The following is an 18,850-nucleotide window of genomic DNA, read 5'->3' as shown; positions in this document are numbered from 1 at the left end:
TATCACTGAAAACAATGTTGTTTATAATGCCGTCTCTCTGAGAAATGTTGACACGGGATGACTATTCTACAAAGGGCTAAATAGCAATGCCTGCATCTTCTGTTCCACACACAGCCACATTTCTGTGCAATGCATCTAATGTAGCTTTCAACATTTTGGTGGGTTAAGAGCTTGGTCCTCCAGACTCTTTGTAAGACTGAAGAATTACATTCATTTTGATCTTATACTCTGCTTTCACTCTGAGGACCTCCGGCTGAGACTTTTTACAAGACCACAGATTTTGTGCGATAAGCATTGTTTCCTTCTGAGTCAGTTTTGAACTCTCAGGGATGTAAGAGTATGCTTGTTTCAAGAATTCAGAGGATCATAAAGGTGGCTGTGACTATTGTGGAGGAGAAAGCATAGGAAGTATGGGAGGGTTTCTATGAGAAGGCAATCCCTGTTGAAGATGGGGTAAACTCCCAACAGATATAAAGGAAAAGTTTAGGTTTAGTATACTTTTTGCTTTGTGATTGTTTATTTTGTAAATGTGTGGTTTTAAGATTTTTATTGGAAACTATTATTTTAGAAGAAGAAAAAATAGATATTCTCTTCTTAAGAAAGACATATGGGTGATAGTGTGAAGAAGATTTGAGAATGCACAATTATCCTTTGGGGGCCTACAGTTTAAGTCAAAGGTGTCTGTTATTAGGGAGGAAAAATGTGATAAACAGTTACGTAGGTAATGACACAATTAATTTCGTAATTATTAAGCTGCAATAAAAATGGAATACTACAAGCATGAAATCTTGCTTTTTTCATAAATCGGTATTCAAATTTATCTTACGAGGTTTACCAAGGGACCTACTTGGGAAAATAACTGGCTACAGAGAAGCAGCTCGCAATGCTGTCTAGATCCTATGGGAATATATCTGAATTGATCTAGGCTTGCTTCCAGGCAATTCTGACAGCTGCTTCCACTCTTAAAGGGATTTGTGTCCTCTGTGATTAGTGGGTTAATGTGTAGCAAGGAAATTGTATGCATAACCTGCAGAGGGATAATTCTACATAGTATGTTATACCTATCAGAGCATTAATTATCATATAAACATGCTGAAGATTCCAATTTTTGTCTTAAAAAGGCAAAAATACCATGTAGGAGAAGATTGGTTCAGCCATTTGTGAAGAGCAAAGACTTGTATTTCACACCATTACAGATTCATGTGTTGTGTCTTCTGGTTAGTGTAGTTCTTGCAGTTATCAACCAAAAGTCTGTCACTAAGGCTTCTTGCTTTTGTATTTAATCTAGATTCCCTATCCTTTAGACCCCTGTAAATGTAGCTGTCTGTGGCCAGGTGCTGTGGAGAGTTAAGATTGTACCTGTTGTGGTTACTGCTTTTTCACAGACATTTCCTAAAGGACATCTTAATTGTCATCATGTTACAGCTGGAACCTGCATAAATGAATAAATGAGTGTCCTATGAATTACCTAGTTTATTGTTCTATAGGGCACAGGGAGGAAATTCCTTAAAATGGTACACTGTCTGAGGCTGATTAACATTTGTTTGGGGGTGGAAGGGGTTGGGCAGAGGAACAGGGTTGTTTGTTGGTTTGGGGGTTGATTCCTGGTTGAGTTGAAATGGACTGGGGGGGGGGAGTTTTTGGTTTTTTTTTAAAAAAAAGTAGTAGTCTTGCTTTAAGAAATACCTAGTAATGGTGAGGATACCATAATCACTGCTCAGTTACTACCTTCACTGTTAAACATTTAAACTTAACATCTTTCCCAAATTTGTTTAGCTTTGCTGTCTTGTTATGTTTTTGGCTGATAGATATCTGCTCTTTACTGGACTTGATGAAATACATAAAAATTCTGCATCACTGCATTTGAAACATTCTAATTGTGTCTTCGACTTCGAAAAGATTGCAGTGGGAACAATACTCTAACTACTGTAGCCTAGAAAAGGAGTCTGTGGAAAGAGGGCCATTGTTACTGTGGTCAGTAATCCCTGCCCTACATAACAAACGTAATGCTGGATAGTAAACTGAGTTCAGCTGCCCGTGTGGGGCAAGGGAAAAATCTCCAGCCACAGCAAAGAAGTCATGATCATTGTGAGTGTTCAGTCTGGGACACTGCTGTAGCTCAGGGTATTTGCAGAGTCAACTTACTTTGTTGTTTCACAATAGTTAGCAATGAATAAAAATTAAAGCAATTGGTTCGACACTGTCTGGAGAGGTTTTCTAGAATTACTGGTAGAGAAGGAAAAATAACTAAAAATGGAAAGCATTACTTGGTTTTACTCTGTGCTTTGGAGTGTGGGAGGAAGGAACTGGGGGGAAGAATAATCCTTTTTTCTCTCTCTGTCCACGTAGTATGAAATGGGTTTGATTTATGCCTTATTTTTTACAAATGTGAGAGAAGTGTAACTGAGATTGAGGTTTTGGTTTTGGCTTTTCTCCAATAAAAATAGCTTTGTCTTTATGACATTGCTCCTGTCCTTACCTAGTAGCAAGATGAAGAGGGTAGTAGTTCTGCAGGAAAGAATCTGGGATTACGTTGGATGAAAGATAAATCAATGAGGTACTGTTGCAAAAAACGTCAGTCATCACTGCAGGATGCATAAGGATGAGTATGGCTTGTAAAGCACGAGAAATAATCCTTATGCTATAGTCAGCATCTGCAAGGCCTTGGTTGTGCCCAGTTTAGGATTCTGCATTTGAGGAAAAATATGGACCAACTTGAGGTGAACCAAATGAAATTAATGAAAATGATCAGAGGCCTAGGAAATTGGTCGCAGCCAAGGATGGGAGGAAATGACGTTAATATGTCATGCACTAAAGGAGGAAAAGACTTCAAGCATGATAATAAAGTTTAAAGATGTAAAAGTCTGTTGTTTAATAGCCTGTTCTCAAAAGCTATGGAAGAAAAGGAGCAATGGTTTTCAGCTGTGGGATGGACATAAGGATGGGAAGGTAAAGATAAACATTGGAACAGCGGGGTGAAGTCGTCCTGTTTCTACCCTAGATCTTTTTTCTCCCTTGGTGTTCTTTACCAAGGTTTACCTATGGAAAGCAGAACAGGCAGGATCTCAGTCTCTTCTTGCACCACTGTTAACTAATTGCATCTCTAGGGGTTTACTTGCCTGTTTACCTCTATTTGAATGCTCTAAGTGGGTCTATATGACTTTGTATTTGAATGAGTTCTCCAGATCACCTTCTGTATGTGAGGTAGAGGTTGGCCCTTCTGGTATTTTGCTGTTGGTTCGTTATTCCCCTGGCTGAAGGGCTGGCCCAGAAGACAGAAAACTACTGACCAGATCAGCAAGAGCAAATCTGGCTCAGTGTAAGCTATTAAATGACTAGGACGTGTTGACCCATTTAATGTCTGCCTGGTTTCCATGGCTGGCATTTCCATCTTCAAATGAAGATCACTTGAACATGCAATTACAGGAGCAGGAATAAATCCACACCTTCGTATCACTTTTCTTAGTACTATTGGAAAAAAACAAAGCAAGCAATGCATTGATTTTATAGTATGGAAGTGTTTTATGCACTGGCAGTGACTGAAAAATTCTTTCAAACTTAGGTCCTACAGAATGTTCTTTACATAGTGAGTGTTTTTACTCATGATGTATTAACAATTTTGATTTTGTTTTTCATATGTTCTCTGTGATGCTTTTTCTCAAGTACTTTTACTGGCTGTTCAGAATACTAAGCCACATAATTGTCACAAGTACAACAGGTATGCAATTGCTGTAGAAGGATTGTAGTAGTTTTGAAATGTTGCCAGCATGCTAAATCAGTGTTCCTTTTCACTGGCTGTTGGGAAAGTAAATAAAAATCCAGTGATTGGAAGAGATGGATGCCTTTTTTTAATTATAACTTTGCTATAAAAATGTTTCAGTTTTAATTCAAGTATTTCTTTTATTCTACATAGTAAACAAATACGTTCTATTTTAAATGTTTTGGGGTTTTCTTTTGAAAACAATGTGTCCATATGTATTTATTTCATCAGCACAAGGCAAAATGCCTGCATGTGATCACTGCTTTTCTCTCATATTTAAAATGTTTCAAGTGCATAGAGTGTCTAATACAGGATAAAATTCTCTGTTTCATACTAGAGTTTCCATTGAATCTTTTAACACGCAGCCCTAAGTTGCAGATTTCAACTACTGAAAGCAATGTAATTTCTATGGGCTTTTGGTTTTTTTGTTTTATAATTGGAAGCGTGTTTCTTGTGATAGCTGTAGCTTGGAGTCCACTGTGAAAGCAGTAATTTGTCTTTTCTTTCAGGGAACTGGAAAACTTGAAATATCAATATTTCTGAGGAAATCTCTAACGACGAATGTATTGTGAGAAATGGGGAAAGGAAGATGTTTGTTTCTGTAATTGTCCCTTTGCAGACTGCTTTAAAAAAATTGTGACGAGCTGAATGGGTTCTACACAGTTAATTGGACCATATCAATTGATAGCAGTTGACAGTGTTTATTATCAAATTGCTAAAAATACTTCCTGTCCTTTGTGTCCCTCAGATAAGAGATGGTATTCTGATGCATGTCTTTTCACAGGACCTGTTGTTCAGTGTGTGCGCTCTCAATATCATCTCCACCATTGTCTGTGCTTTGGCAACAGCAATGTGTTGCATGCAGATGGTTTCTTCTGATCTTCTGCAAATGGTGAGTATGTTTCACTGACAACATAGGATATTGTCCAACGTAACACATTGTCCTTATCTGTGTATACTCATTTGTACCTACTCTTTGCTTATAAACTATTTGTGTGTCTTTGTGTAGTGTTAGAACATGTGTGTATTTTTTTTACCTGCATGCATCTATATAAATATAGCATACAGATGTATGCAGTAGGAATAGCTGCTGTGTTTAAAATGTTTACATGTTGTATTAGAGAGTTATAATCAGGATTTTGCAACTGGGAGTGTGTTATTTTTGTTAACAAGGTTATTAACAAGATTCAGTTATATATGCATGTCAAATGTTGTCATTGCATGTTTATTATCTTCAGTGTCCACACTATCCAGAGCAATTACTTAGCTTTGAGATACTGTTTTTCGCTACTTTTCTGCTATGACGACTACGGAGTATGAGAACAACGAGATCAAAACCGGAACTTTTCACAGCCCTGTGTCCATAACAGTGTTTTCATAAGGAAAACATGTTGAGCTTCAGAGTAGCACTTGTGTTTAAAACAAGAGGGGAAAGGATCATTAGTCTTCTGCATAACCAGCTGCATTACAGGATACTGTCTTGTTTTGGTTGGACAAAGACAGCTTTCCTATCCCAAATGAGCGCTGCAATTCTCAAGGTTTAAATGTAATGTCAAAACAAAAAAGCAAAAATTAAAATCCTTTCTATTTTGCAGGCCAGGTATACTGTTTCCAACCCGACTCTATTACTGGCTAATCTAGGCAATCGTCCTCTGTTTAATAGGAGAGGGCAAGCACACAAACCTAATACCACTTGTCTCATATTTTAAGTTTGCATAGATAGAATACTGGCCCAGCAAGTTAGCTGCAAACCATTTACACAACAGCGAAATGTTGTATAACCTGCCGTGCAGGCATGTGGTTGATTTAAAAATAAATAAATAAAAATACACTAGCTGCTATGGATATTGAATTGAGTTCAAGTGCATGAATTACTGTAAGGCTGTCCTTTCTAGACAAGTGTTCCTATCACTGGGTTCTTAAAGATTATCTTCAGTCTGCGACCTGGTGTTTACTTCACATGGTATCAGATATAATGTGTTAGGCACATATGTCTACATAATGCCTACAAATGGTACATAAATGCATTTTTTCATATAACACTCTATCCATTTTGTGCGTGCTTGTAGAGGCTTGTAAACAGTGCTTATTATATAACTTTGTTTTGGATGTCAAACAGAATTGACAAAAATAATAATTTTAGCTGATGACACATTCTATTTTACATGTTAAAGGATTTTTATCATACTGTGGGTACTCTTTCTTTTCATACACTCCTTCTCTAACCCCCCTCCTGATGGTTGTTGCAAGAATGCCCATTGAGTAATGATCTTTTTCACCTTGCAGTGATGACAGAGAGATGATGTGATCATCACACCTGGAAAGATCTGTCTGTCTAGCGTACCAATGGTAGCAGTGATCTAGAAGTGTAACCATATATATTCCAGGAATCTTAACTTACACTTAATTTTATGGTATTTAGCAGTGTAAGAGGAATAAAAATGTGTAGATGACAATGAACCAAGAACAGTATTAAAGTGCTTCTGACAGGCATGTGCAAGAAGCAGTAATTTCAATAGGAAGTCAAATACCTTAAAAGCACATAATTTTTCCTGGTGCCACTTCATTCTTCACTTCCCTAAAATTCTTTCTTTACCACCTGGCCATGCTGTCATTATGTCCATTTCTTTTTGCTTCCTGTGCTTTGTGCTTCCAGCTTTCTGTCTTCCTGCTCAGTCGTCTGTTCTCCCACCCTTTCAGCTCCATTGACGAGAATTTTCTTACCTCCCCACAGAAGAAAACTACATCTTTCTTTCTGCTCAATCCCAGTCTTGTTTGTTCTTAAGTTTTTCCTTTTCTTTTTTCAGGTTGCTGAGCCAGATTCCTACCAGGCCTAAGTGAGCGTAACTTCCCTGGGGCTACGCTGACTTAGACTAGCTGAACTCTGACCTGAAGATTTCTTTTTCTTTCACTATTTTCAGTCTGTTGTCCCACAATCTGCAGTTCCTTTTTGCTCCACTGCACCCAGAAATCTGATTTACTTCCTTCTTGCTTCCATGTTAATGCTTGATTTGCGCTTTTTCCTTTTCCTTTTCACTGAGGTATGCATCTCCTCTTAGCAGGCTTGTACCATCCTGGAAGTTTAAGATAGCAGCAGCAAGACATACCCACTCCTCTTAGATTTTAATTATCGTGCTGATTCTTTTACTCTGTTGTTACAGTATTCAAGAGCTATGTAGGCTCTTCTATAGGAAGAGGAGTCATAAAAATACAAGTCCTAGCCAGCAAAAGCACTGTGCAATAGGAAAGGTCCTCCTCGGACATCATTAGGTTCTCATTAGGTCATCAGTTTTGTGATTCATGTGCTGTGTTAGTGTTCTTGTCTCAGAAATTAATCAGGATGGTAATTTTTTTCAAATTTCAAAATATTTTCAAGTTTTCTGCTGGTGTGAAGCTGTTCTGTGTGCTTCAGGCTTTATTGCCTAGCGACACTGAGCTGATATACAGACTCAAGAAAATCTGCAACAATATTTCATGGGTATCCACTTTCTTGCTAACTTTTGCATGCAGTATCTGATTTGTAAAAGCAAGCTGACAGTATTTTATTGGAAACTGCTGCCTTCTGATGTACCTATCTTTTAGTAAAAATGCCCTAAAAATATAAACACAAGCTCCCCAGCAGTAAGCACAGCTTAAATTTTCCAATAAGTTCGAAGGGGAGCTTTTTATTAAAAGTAATCCCACCAAAAAAACATTCGGTTTCAAGCATTAAGGAAAAAATACTGCAAACTATTTTTATTGCATTATATTTCAATTTGCTTTAGTTTTTACTTTTGTGCTGTCGTATGGGACGGGAAAACATATTTTCCTAGGTTGCTCTTTCTTTGAGTTTACTGTTTCAGAAAGTACCCCAAATTTTTTACCTCCCTTTAATCTTTCTCACCCTGTTAAGTATACACAGTTGCTCAGGAGAAAAAAATAATTTACCAGTGGCACTAAAGCTGCAAGAGTAAGTGATACCATAATTAAAGACTGAAATAGCATTTGTGATGTGTTTCACTGGACAGTTTAAGGCTGCACTCTATTACAGGGCTTCCCGGATTTGTTTTTCTGTGTACACATCCTTCCAGCAGATAAATGTGAATCAAATCAGATTATATCAAGGCTCTGTAATGTGAAGAAACATCTCTTAGTAACCAGGCTGTCACTTCCATGTTATTTCATTTGTTCATTCAGCTTGCATCTTGTCTGATGAATGGCTACTGCAACAATTCACTCTGTTTTCTTCCAAAGGTAGCTGCCTGAATTAAACAAAGAAATAGAATTTACCCCCACTGTGGCCCAGATAAAAGCATGAAGTACACCTATTCCAGTCCTTCTTCCACTCCAAATACGTGTATACAGTACTTATTCTAGAAGTACCATTCAGTGTATTCTGATTTTATCACCATCACTGTTAGTAACTGTTCTTCATGTTATGTCAAATCTAAAACAATCTGTTACTTTCTAAAGGAAATAAGGTAATGGTGACACATGCAAGCTGTAACATTTAATTACTGTTTTCATCAGCCATAATGATAATTCAGCATGTCATTAACTTAATAGGCTGTAGTTGTTTATTCAAACACCTCAAATAAAGCACCCCTGCATGAGGATAATATCTTGCTGGCATTGTTTTAACCCCTTATCCCTGTGAAATAGTAATAAAAAACTTCAGGATGAAGCTTCACATTAAGTGAGAACTGATCTGAATTATTACACAGTTTTTATTATTTAACCTAATTATATAAAAATATTATTGATAATAATTAACAATAGTTAACAATATTAAATATTGCATTTTTTTGACACAAAGCTCACTTAAAGGTATTGTGAAGCCCAGCTGACAGTCCTTTGTAGAAATACGCACTGCAAATGATGTACATCCGTAGAAACATCCTAAACCATCCTGTGGTTGGATAAATATTCCCCTCACCCCACCACAAATAAAAAGGTAACATAGAAACCTCTGGTGTAGGCAAGCTTTTGACATTTTTGGAAAATGTACCATTTTCCATTTCACATTTTCTTGGTAGAATAAGACTATTTCATATTTACCACTATTTAAAATATGGTCAGTACTTCAAGAAAGATGTAGTGTCACAGACTAGTCCCTCTGAGACTACAGAGCTAATGGCTTGTGATGGTTATAGGAGCAGCAAATGGAAACAATAGAGCAGAAAAATGTGAATCTGTGTTTTCCTTATCAAGATATCTTCTGTGTTGCCATTTGCCTTTAAGACCAGGGTCGAATTAGAAGTGTCAGCCATGATCTTTCTGTTCTTGCAGACGATTAGTATCTACGTTTCCCTCCAGGAGGTATTGATTCCAGTGTTTCAGAAAAGGAAAAATTCAACCTGTCCAGGAGGAGGACAGTTAATTGAAGACAGAATTATAGACCCATGTATATTGCAAAGAGCTTTTACTGTTGATAACATGCCAATATTTAATTAGATGCAATTAATTTTTTTTATTTCCCATTCCCAAGAATTAGGAGATTTTTATAAATGACATATAGAGACAGAAATGAGGATAATGAGCCCTGGAGTCTCCAAAGGACTCATTTCAAAGCTACATAGTAAATTTATTAAATGTGATATGGAAGGCAGTAATTGTATGCATATATGAGAAATACTCTAGATAAGAAGATTCCCTTGGAGCACTAGTCACGTACTGATGTATGGCGATTATTGGTTTAGATATGTCATAGTTGCCAAGCAGTGAATCCCAGCACTGTCGTTTACATGGAGTCAATAGTGCTGATCAGCTGCAGAACACGTAGAATAGAGGGTATCCTTTTTTTGATGTTTAGTAGGGATGTCCCATACCTGGAAATACTGATAAAGAGTTGTTAGTCTCTCAGGTAGAAGGACTCGCTGCATTGTATCACATGGGGTAACTGTTTAATTAGATTTACATTTATAGTCCTCATTTGCTGTTTCTTCAGTTCCTTAATTGAGATCCCTCCATCAGCTGTTACTTCAATATACTCAAAATAATCAGAACATTAATAATAAACTCCAATCATTCCGGCCACTTCAGTGACCAACTTTTAGATGACCTCTCAGTGAAGAGCTGGAAATGTGGTCTGACAGGAAAAAAGGAAAGTGAGTTTTACAATCTTATTCATATCTATCTAAAGGTGGTTTTTTCACCTTGAAGAGTGAAAAACTGAGAGAAGAGTTCTGTTGTTCTACAAAGCACTGCCGCCTTCACTGGGAAGTGACAGCATATGTGTCTCGCTACAGGTTCTAAGCTTCCTGAGAAGGTCGCTGGCATCCAGCCCTACACCACTGGCTGTGTGGAGTTCTCAGTACTTCGGTGCATGGACTTGAGCATAACTGCATTTTCAGAAAACTTTTATCTCCTCGCTCCCACTGGAAGTGGTGTGCTTCTGACGTTTCTGTGTCTCATTCTCTTCTTGCTAACAACTTCCTGCTGGTGCCATGGCTAACTCCTGTATTGAATTCAGGTCCAAGAAGTGGGTACAAACCCAGAGCGTTGTACAGCTTCCTTGTTTACCCTGCTGCAACCAGATAGCTTGTTTTATTCTTCCCTCGTAACTTCAAACCAAATAACAAATCAAATACTCCTCAGTATGAAATAATGGTGAGGGCTGTTTCAATCAGGCTGTTCAACTCTGTCAGGTAGGCATGCCCAATTAAAACACGCAAAATTCTGTGTGCAATGTGTGCACTGTGTTGCACATCCATTTAGCACACGCACTGATCTATGTATAATGCCTGTTAGGTATCAGACACATTCCACAGACTAAAGTAAGGCCATCGTTAGTCCAAGGATGAGAAAAAACCTGCCTGTGTATAATAGTTTGAATGCCAAGCTTCAAACATAAGGTTGACTCTTTCCTAAAAGAGCATGAATTCTAGATCTGTATTTCATTGCCTTTTGGATTTCTGAAAGCTCCCAGCATCCAATGGCTCCAGGTGGTCAAGAGAAATGGTTGAGTATTTGGGATTTCCAGAGCCACGGGATATCCATTTATGCCTAGTAATTATGTTCAAAATACCTATTGATAGCTATAAAGTTACGCAAAGCTTTTAACAGCGTTGGCTATTTACAGTGTTTACCAGTGGTGCTGTTCATCCTTTTCTGCAACCATTTCTATCCATTGCCTCTGCAGTGGCCATTGGTTTAATCCCAAAAGCCTGGCTGGGAGACCTGCTTTGTGAGTTGTTTCATAGAGTGAGCTGCAGTTTTTGAAATGACATTGAATGCAATTTGATTTTGTTTATACTTGTCACCAAACAGGCCACCCCCATTTTTGGATTGGCAGTTCGTGGTGTTGTCTATCCTACTTGCCATCAACATTTTGATACTGATTATTTAGTAATAACTGTCTTCTAATACCAAAAATGTGTGTTTCCTTGTGAAAGCATTTGTCAGTGTTCCTCCACCTTGTCCAGCTTTGTCAGCTGTTTGTGTTTTCTCGCTTTCTCTTACCTATGGACTTTGTATTTAAGTCTTTGCTGAGCCCCTGCCAGCCTTCACCATTTGAGACTAACCATTAAAGATTTTAAAATTACATTTTACTGTAGGAAGAATATACTTTTGCAGGCTAGTAGAGATTAGTAGATAGGGTAGTATGGAATAAGATATGATTTAATTCCCACTTAATATCTTTGTGATTGTTTTCTCAAAGATGCCTGTTCTTTGTGATAATCCCTTATATTTGCTATTGTTTCATTACCTGCTAGTGTCCCTCTTACAGCCTTTTTCAATTTAATTTCTGTGCCTTCCAGCAGGATGATATCACACAGGTAAACTGTTGTTTGTAAACACACACCCCCAAATACGTGCATCTTTCATGTCCGTTTTGCCACTCATTTTCAGCGTTGGTCACACGGAATTCATTGCCATGATTTGTATTCACAGTAAACGTTCTTGAATGGGATGCAAATGATTCTACTGGTAAACCGAATTGCATCTAAACATTAGGTCCTTTCCTTCTTGAACCACAGGCTCTTCTACCCTATCTAAAACCTTTCCCTTCTGTCACATCCCACAAAATGTACGCTGATAGTTCACTCACTGTAAAAGTCCTGTGTGTTTAATTGCCTTGTTCTGAGGAGTGTTTAAAAGTATTGCTCCCTATATATGGCTGAATGAAACAGGGTCTAGAGAACTCGAGAACTGAAGGGATGGAGCTACATGTTCTCTGGTGCAAACCAAAGCTTGGGTTCCTTCGCAGTATATGGAAATAGCCTGGGAGAAGCTAAGGAAAGTTGTAAAAGAAGGTTGTTTAGTTTCCAGACTGTAAAAATGACCCAAATTATCAACTCTACTAGGAAAATCAGCATAGTCCTGAGTTGGGTGGGATCAAGTAGGATACAAAGCATGAGCCAAAGTATACAGATACTTGTCTTTGTTACAATAAATTTTTATATGTCTTTAAGTCACTAAGTTGAAGTTTGTCTTGTTTCCTTTTTTCCTAAAAGATTCTTCAGTGTATTTGGGATGGTAGCAGACTGATGATTGCTGATGATTGTATCACTTAAGGCAGATATTTAAGTGTTTAACCGTTAGTAGTAACGTAATGTTACAGTTTGGGAAATGGCTGTTGAAAGATCAGGCGAATTTAGACCGAATGACTGCAAAAATGTAGTTGCATTCTGTAAGGCAAACCTGTAGAAATGTCTGATAGTACTCAGGATAACAGCATCACATCTCATATGAAAGACGGTGCTTAAAAGCATCAGACATTTTGTGTGGTGAAGAGTACATCAAGTAGATGTCATGCCTTTTGTTCCTGTACAATCCATAGACTACAGTGGCTGCAAATCACTGATTGGCTGTAAGATATAATGATATAACATATTCTGCAGAGGAGATTATTTAATAATTACTTGTGAAAATATCTCTAGATAGCCGATTAGTATGCAACTAATAGTTCATTTTCACAAACAATTGAAATTGGTCCTCCTGACCCTCTGTTGTGTTGCATTATTACAGCTTTGACCTTTGAAACATCATACATAGAGTGTGTTTAGCACAATTAAGATGTAACTCAACCTTTTAAATACCAAAGACCAATATAATTTCTATGTAATGTAAATTGAGCATAACTGCACCAGGTTAAATTTGAAAAAATGAAAAATTTAAAACTGTGACTTTAAAAATGAAGGTAATTTACTTTCTATTTCCTGGATCTCCTAACATAAGCATTTTCCCTTTTATTTCACTGCTTCTTAAGTCTTTGTCATGGATTTAAACAAATAATAGTGTAATGAGACAACAGTACAAAGACATATATTCTCTTGTTCCAGTATAAAAAAAAGAAATATGCCTTGAGCCAAATTTTCGTAGCTCACTTGTTTTAAAAGGCCAGACCAAGTCATCTACTGATCCAAGAAAAGTGATATGACAGCAGAAGCTTGCCTTGAGAAGAAAGAATTCTTCTGTGGTTTTGGATTGTCTTTTGATCCTTTTTTATCTATGGGGACCATATAAAGCCAGATCAAGGTGGCTAGGTTCCACGTGAGGTGCAGAATGGTCCCTATTTGACCTTGAAGTAGTTTAAGCCTTTTCTAGAAGGCTTGTTAGGTTACAGTGTTGCTGATATCGAAGGTATCAGAATGGCTTCTTGATACCACTACTATGCTAAGAAGCTGATTAGGTTCCTGCCACAAATGTTGACAGTAGTTCTCAGTATTACGACTTTTTATTATTCAGTGTAGTTCTTTTCTTTTTTGGTTTTGAGATGTTTATATGGAATAAATGTTTTTCTTACTTTCATACCAGTATTTAAAACATTTATACCACATTTAAGTGTGCGGTGTCTGTATCACCAAACCACAAATGGCTATTAAGAATATTATATGTTACAAAAGTAATAAGCAATAGTTATGAATGGCCCTTTTTTTGGAAGTGAAAAATAGGTGGAATATTCGTAGCTGTCTTATTCAAAATTTAATGAATATGTGGTAGCTTGCTTCTAGTTTGTTTTATTTGGGTTGTTTTTGGAGGGTGGGGTTATTTGGGCTTTTTTCTCTATAAGCACAAGGCACTTCAGATTGGAAACAAAAACATGCGAATAGTTATTTTAGTAGTTGTATCTGTTGTTCATCAGTTATTAAAATACAGCTGATTATGTAGTGCTATAATAAAATTGTATTACAAGGTAGAAGTATTTCTTGAAAAGCTATTTAATTTCAAACGTCTTATGTTGTACTTCCTAAGAGTGACTGACTTTGAGGCACAAGCCTCTCTGTGTCTTTACTAAAACCTTGTGTTATATTTTGGCAATTTGTCTCTCACTCCTCACTGATCTCAAGTATTCTTATGCTTCCAGAAGTGTCTCTTTCATTTCAGTATGGGTATTAATGAAATTAAGGGTATTGGGCAGGGTTGCTAATACTGACTTCTTATTAAAATTTTTCTTATTGGTGATGATGTTTGTACCATCTGAAGGAACTTGACTTCTTCATTTTCAGTTTCTGCCACAGAGGCCACATTCTACCAATCCTGACTGCATGACTCCACATGGAACTATCCTGCATCAAACCTTGGATTTTGATGAGTTCATACCACCAATACCGCCTCCACCCTACTACCCACCAGAATATACCTGCACACCAGTGACAGAGGCACAGAGGTGATTCTTTCCTGTAGTTCCAGTCATTGCATAGTTCTGAGCTACATACTGTGAAGCTCTTTCAAAGAATACGAAGCCAAGTAGTGTCCTTCATTTAGATTAGGCGCTTCTTTTCCAGAGAGATTACGTACATTTTTTTGCAAACTTGTTAGAATGCACCTGGAAATATTTGTGTTAAAGCACTGCTGTAATAGAGAAGTGATTGAACTTAGCTAAGACAAGGCTAACAATATCTGAACTTAATGCAGAGATCAACTTAAAGGTAAGCCTTTCACAGGTGTTAACATTATACACTTGAATATGAGATTTAATTTTCTAAGGAAATCCATGGAGTTGATGTGTATTATTGTGGAGTAGTGAAGAACATTCATGACTGCAAAATGGGCTAGCAGAGATGGCTGGCATCCAAAATGAAATACAATTTTTAAAGCTACCCAGTGAATGAGGGCTTCCTTTTTGGTTGTCTGATACATTTCTTCAATATAATTCTTTCTAGTATATTGGCTCTGAATTCAGAGAATGCTCTACATCACTCTGGTGTAGGTAGTAGTACACCAAATAAATCCAAAGCAATTTCTTAATAATTAAGTTTGCATGTTTGTGTTTTTAATCAGAGGTCTCCATTTGGACTTTCCTCATTCCCCGTTCAGTGCTTTGTATGAAGTAACCATTAACAGCCCAGGAATGTTGTATCCAACTGAGCTTCCCCCTCCTTATGAGGCAGTGATTGGAGAGACGCCTGCCAGTCAGGTAAGGAAAGCCAAAGGCAATTCTTTACATAGTCTTCAAAGTGTCATGATGCGAAACAATTTTAGATAAATTCAATGATCTAAAATAATTTAGGAGTTAATGGTACTTTGGGGGAACAACCATTAGTACATATTTATATTCTCTAAACATATTTTTCAGATCATTTCTTTCAAAAGCTTTAACAAATTTTACTTAATGTGTATTCTCCTTATGTTCTTGTGCATGGTTGGGCCAGTGTTTACACAAGTAGTAATATTTCAGCTGTTACCTGTTAAAAAAGTTGTATGATACTGGATTATCAGTAACAAAACCCTAGAAGAATGGCTTGGCATCACCAAAGCACAGTGGTTTTCCTTATTTGAAAAGAATAATGCTGGTTTAAAATGAAATTACCCTCCTTAATTTCTATAGGTAATAAGAAATCTTGATTAGGAAGCAGGTTTATTTTCTTAAAAACCCCTACAGTTCTAAAATATTTTTTATTCCAACTACTGGTGATAGTGGATTTGCCTCACTTTAATATACTACTTTTAGTTGGCGCGCGATACAACAGTGTAGATTTAATAAGGAAAAAAATAACTGTGTGTCTAGTGACTTGTAAGGCTAATAACTTCTGTATGTTTGTGTATGTATGTATATAGCATAGACCTAATGGGACATTCCGTTTTGCTCTGTGTGCGATCTGAGCCAAGATAATTACAAATTCCCATTTTAAGCTCTATGTGTAGGTAGAACATGTACTTAAAAATTCCTAACAAAATTCTCTGTAAATAACCTCAGATTAACAAAGTTAAAAATACACATTTGCAGTCCCCCAATTATGTCAGATTTCAGATCATGTTCTGGAAAAGTGCTGGGAGCATCCGGTAACAGTCTAGGTTCTTATAATGGTGTGCTCTAGTCTTGACAGGATGCCTTGAACTCGGTGCGAAATTTATGCTTTAGTAGTTGTAAGATACAGCCTCCATAAGGAGGCTGCTATCAGGCACCAAAGTGCTAGAAACTGATTCCTACTTCAGTGTTACATTAGCTGATAAGAAACCATACAGACCAGAGATTTGAATGATACAAGGGTAGGGACATGTTCTTGCTGTGAAATAGCAATGAGTAATTCTTTATTATTTATACTTTTGACTGTTACAGTTTTAATAGCTTCTGTGCCATGTGGCAGAAACAGTTACTCCTGAGAGTGCGTAACACTTGTATTCTGAACTTTGAGAAGGGATCCAGTATACTTCAGACAAATACTTATATTACACTTTTTGCCTTAGTTTTCACTGTACAATGTCAACCCAACTGAAAGTAGAATTACAATGCACAGCCAAAGCTAATTTGAGCAAAGTTTTGCTTGAAGTGATTTGTGATAATTGAATCAGCTGTCACAGATGGAAAAATACTTAAAGTTGCTTTTAGAAACTGATTTCTTGCAGGCTTCCATAAAAACTCATTCAATCAAACATTCTAGATATCGTTTATCAGTTATTAATAGTGTACTGTGGAAATACGTGTGTTCAGGTTGCCAAATTGCATGCACATGACAGAGGGGAGTACTTTGCATTTCCCCAAATAATAACTGCTAGTAATTTTTCTCACATTGAGGGAAACCTCAACTGGAACGACAAAACTAAAGAAATTATCTAAAGTTCTGCTGTTATACGCAAGAAGGTTACTAAGGCAGTTAACAAGACAAGTGTCTGAGAAAAAAGAACGTTGAGATGCACAGTCCCCAACAAAAATACAATTAAAAAACTCCAAGATACGCCTAACTTTGCAGCTTCTATGACTGACAAAGCAGCTTCTGACAACTCTGCAACAATAAACAGGCCAAACATTGCACTACCTTTGATTAATTTGGCTATAACAAAAAGAATTGGTATAAACTGCTTGTGAGTGAAGTTCTTTTCTGAACAGCAAAATTGGAGTTTCCAAGGCCATCTCCTTTCTAAAATATTTTTTATCCAAGTTCCATCTTTTTTCCTTTACAGTAACTCAGAGGAACCTGCAAGCCCTGGAGGAGTTGATATTTTTCAGTGATTAAAAAAAAAATTGGCAAAAGCAATATGAATTATATATGGTTTGGGGGGGGAAAGAGAAGGATTATATCTGTGATAAGAATTCGCATGTCGTACTAAGTAAGGTTTAGAAAAGTGTCTATTTATACTTCAGCACAAAATCACTTTGAGCACTCTTGTAAGTGGGATTACACTTTGCATGAGCATTGACGTCCAGCAGCACAATAGCACCAGCATGTAACGAAACTGTAATTTAACAAGATGTAATTTAAAGCAGCAAAGTCATGCAAGAAGAGCATGAGCTTTAATAACTAGATGTATTGACTGATTTTTCTGGCATCTGGAGTCAGCGTCAGTGCCTTTCCTATTCATCTCTGGCCACCTGGGTTCTGGATTCCAGAAGCATTTGTTCTAATCGCAAGTGAAAATGAGTGGTGATTTTTAATTTCTAAATGGTGATAATTACATGGTTTCTTACCAGGAGTGAATTTATACATGCCTGATAGTAGCTAGTTCAGAGAGCTTGTAGGAGCAAAATAACAACAGAGGTGCTGAGTATCAGATGTGAAGTACATCGACAATGCTAACTGAAGCCTACACGGCGACTTTGTAGCCATATACTTTCCTTGCTACAAAAGCCCAAATGTTTTTTTTTGCAGTCAATGTCCCAGTCGATCTGTGAATGGAGCCAAGGTCTAAGACAGTTTTAGGTCTACAAGAGGAACAAAATGGAGTCCTAAATTCTTACATGATGCACATGCTCCCATATAATATGTACCACGCTGCAGTACAATATGAACTGAAATAACTAGATTTGTAAATCCCTCAAAGGCAGACTTTGCAATGGAAATCATGGCAGAGCTTTAGCTACAGAAGTGCTTCTGGGAACCATTATGTAATAATGTCATAATTGTAAAACCTCTTACTGAGCATCAAGCGATAGGTTTTGTTTGTTTTTAAATGGATTGAGGTCCTTAGAATTTTATTCAATTGTATCAAATTAGACTCAATATTTCATGCATTTCACGGACAGCAAATGTCAGTGCTAATTTAAGTGGTTGCATCTAAGTAAAAATTACTGTTGTCATCTGTACTGATTAGGAATTCCCATTTTATGACTATGAAAAAAAAGTGTTTTTTCACACTGTTTTCCATGCAAAGGATTGACTAGGATATAGAAAAGACAAGAACAAACAGATCAGGGTTCTGGGTGAATTATACCAGTGTGTGTTTTATAAGGTTTACTAACCTGTAGTCTGTGCGGGCTTGTTAAAAGCATGTTTTTCTTTCCTTTTCCTTTTGATAGCTTAGTGACTGTCTTTACCAGCTTTATGTCTGAGGATGTGCAAGTCAGTAAGGTTTTGTTACCCCAGGCTGTGCAGGAACCTGCATGAAACTGCATGCCGTCCCTGTGTGAACCAAAACTCTGCCCTGACTAAAAATTGTTGTCTCCTACAATTAAAACCATGGTTCTCCTTCCCCCAAGCAAGAAGATTAATCAATTTCAAATGCATATAAAATACATTCAGCAATTATTTTTGTAGATGGAGAAAGAACAAGGGATGGAAAAGGAAAAATTAACACATCGATCAGATAAGTTTAAATGGTGTATGTTTGGCAAATTATGGCTAAATACTGGGAAAAAGTAGGAGAAGAAACCAAAATGATTTCTTCTGCATGCCTGAAATCTTGAAATCTCTTGATTTCCCACTTTTAAGGATGCTAGTTATCAATGAG

General features: G+C 37.1%; 1 protein-coding gene across 3 annotated transcripts in view; it reads left to right on the top strand.

Annotated features, from left to right (window-relative positions):
* The window catches only part of ENTREP2 (endosomal transmembrane epsin interactor 2), a 130,179-nt gene that overhangs the window by 97,505 nt on the left and 13,824 nt on the right, over positions 1-18,850 (top strand). For 2 of the 3 annotated variants that reach the window (XM_075764241.1, XM_075764243.1), the window contains 4 exons: positions 4,545-4,652; positions 11,500-11,517; positions 14,191-14,351; positions 14,966-15,101. In XM_075764241.1, coding sequence (XP_075620356.1) covers positions 4,545-4,652; positions 11,500-11,517; positions 14,191-14,351; positions 14,966-15,101 — 423 coding nt within the window. The remainder of the gene's footprint in view (positions 1-4,544; positions 4,653-11,499; positions 11,518-14,190; positions 14,352-14,965; positions 15,102-18,850) is intronic. The other variant, XM_075764242.1, reaches the window with a different exon arrangement.

This window comes from Balearica regulorum, chromosome 12, assembly GCF_011004875.1.
Source record: "Balearica regulorum gibbericeps isolate bBalReg1 chromosome 12, bBalReg1.pri, whole genome shotgun sequence".
Taxonomy (NCBI): Eukaryota; Metazoa; Chordata; class Aves; order Gruiformes; family Gruidae; genus Balearica; species Balearica regulorum.
The sequence above is the reverse complement of the archived record's forward strand: the minus strand, read 5'-3'. Positions and strand labels throughout refer to the sequence as shown.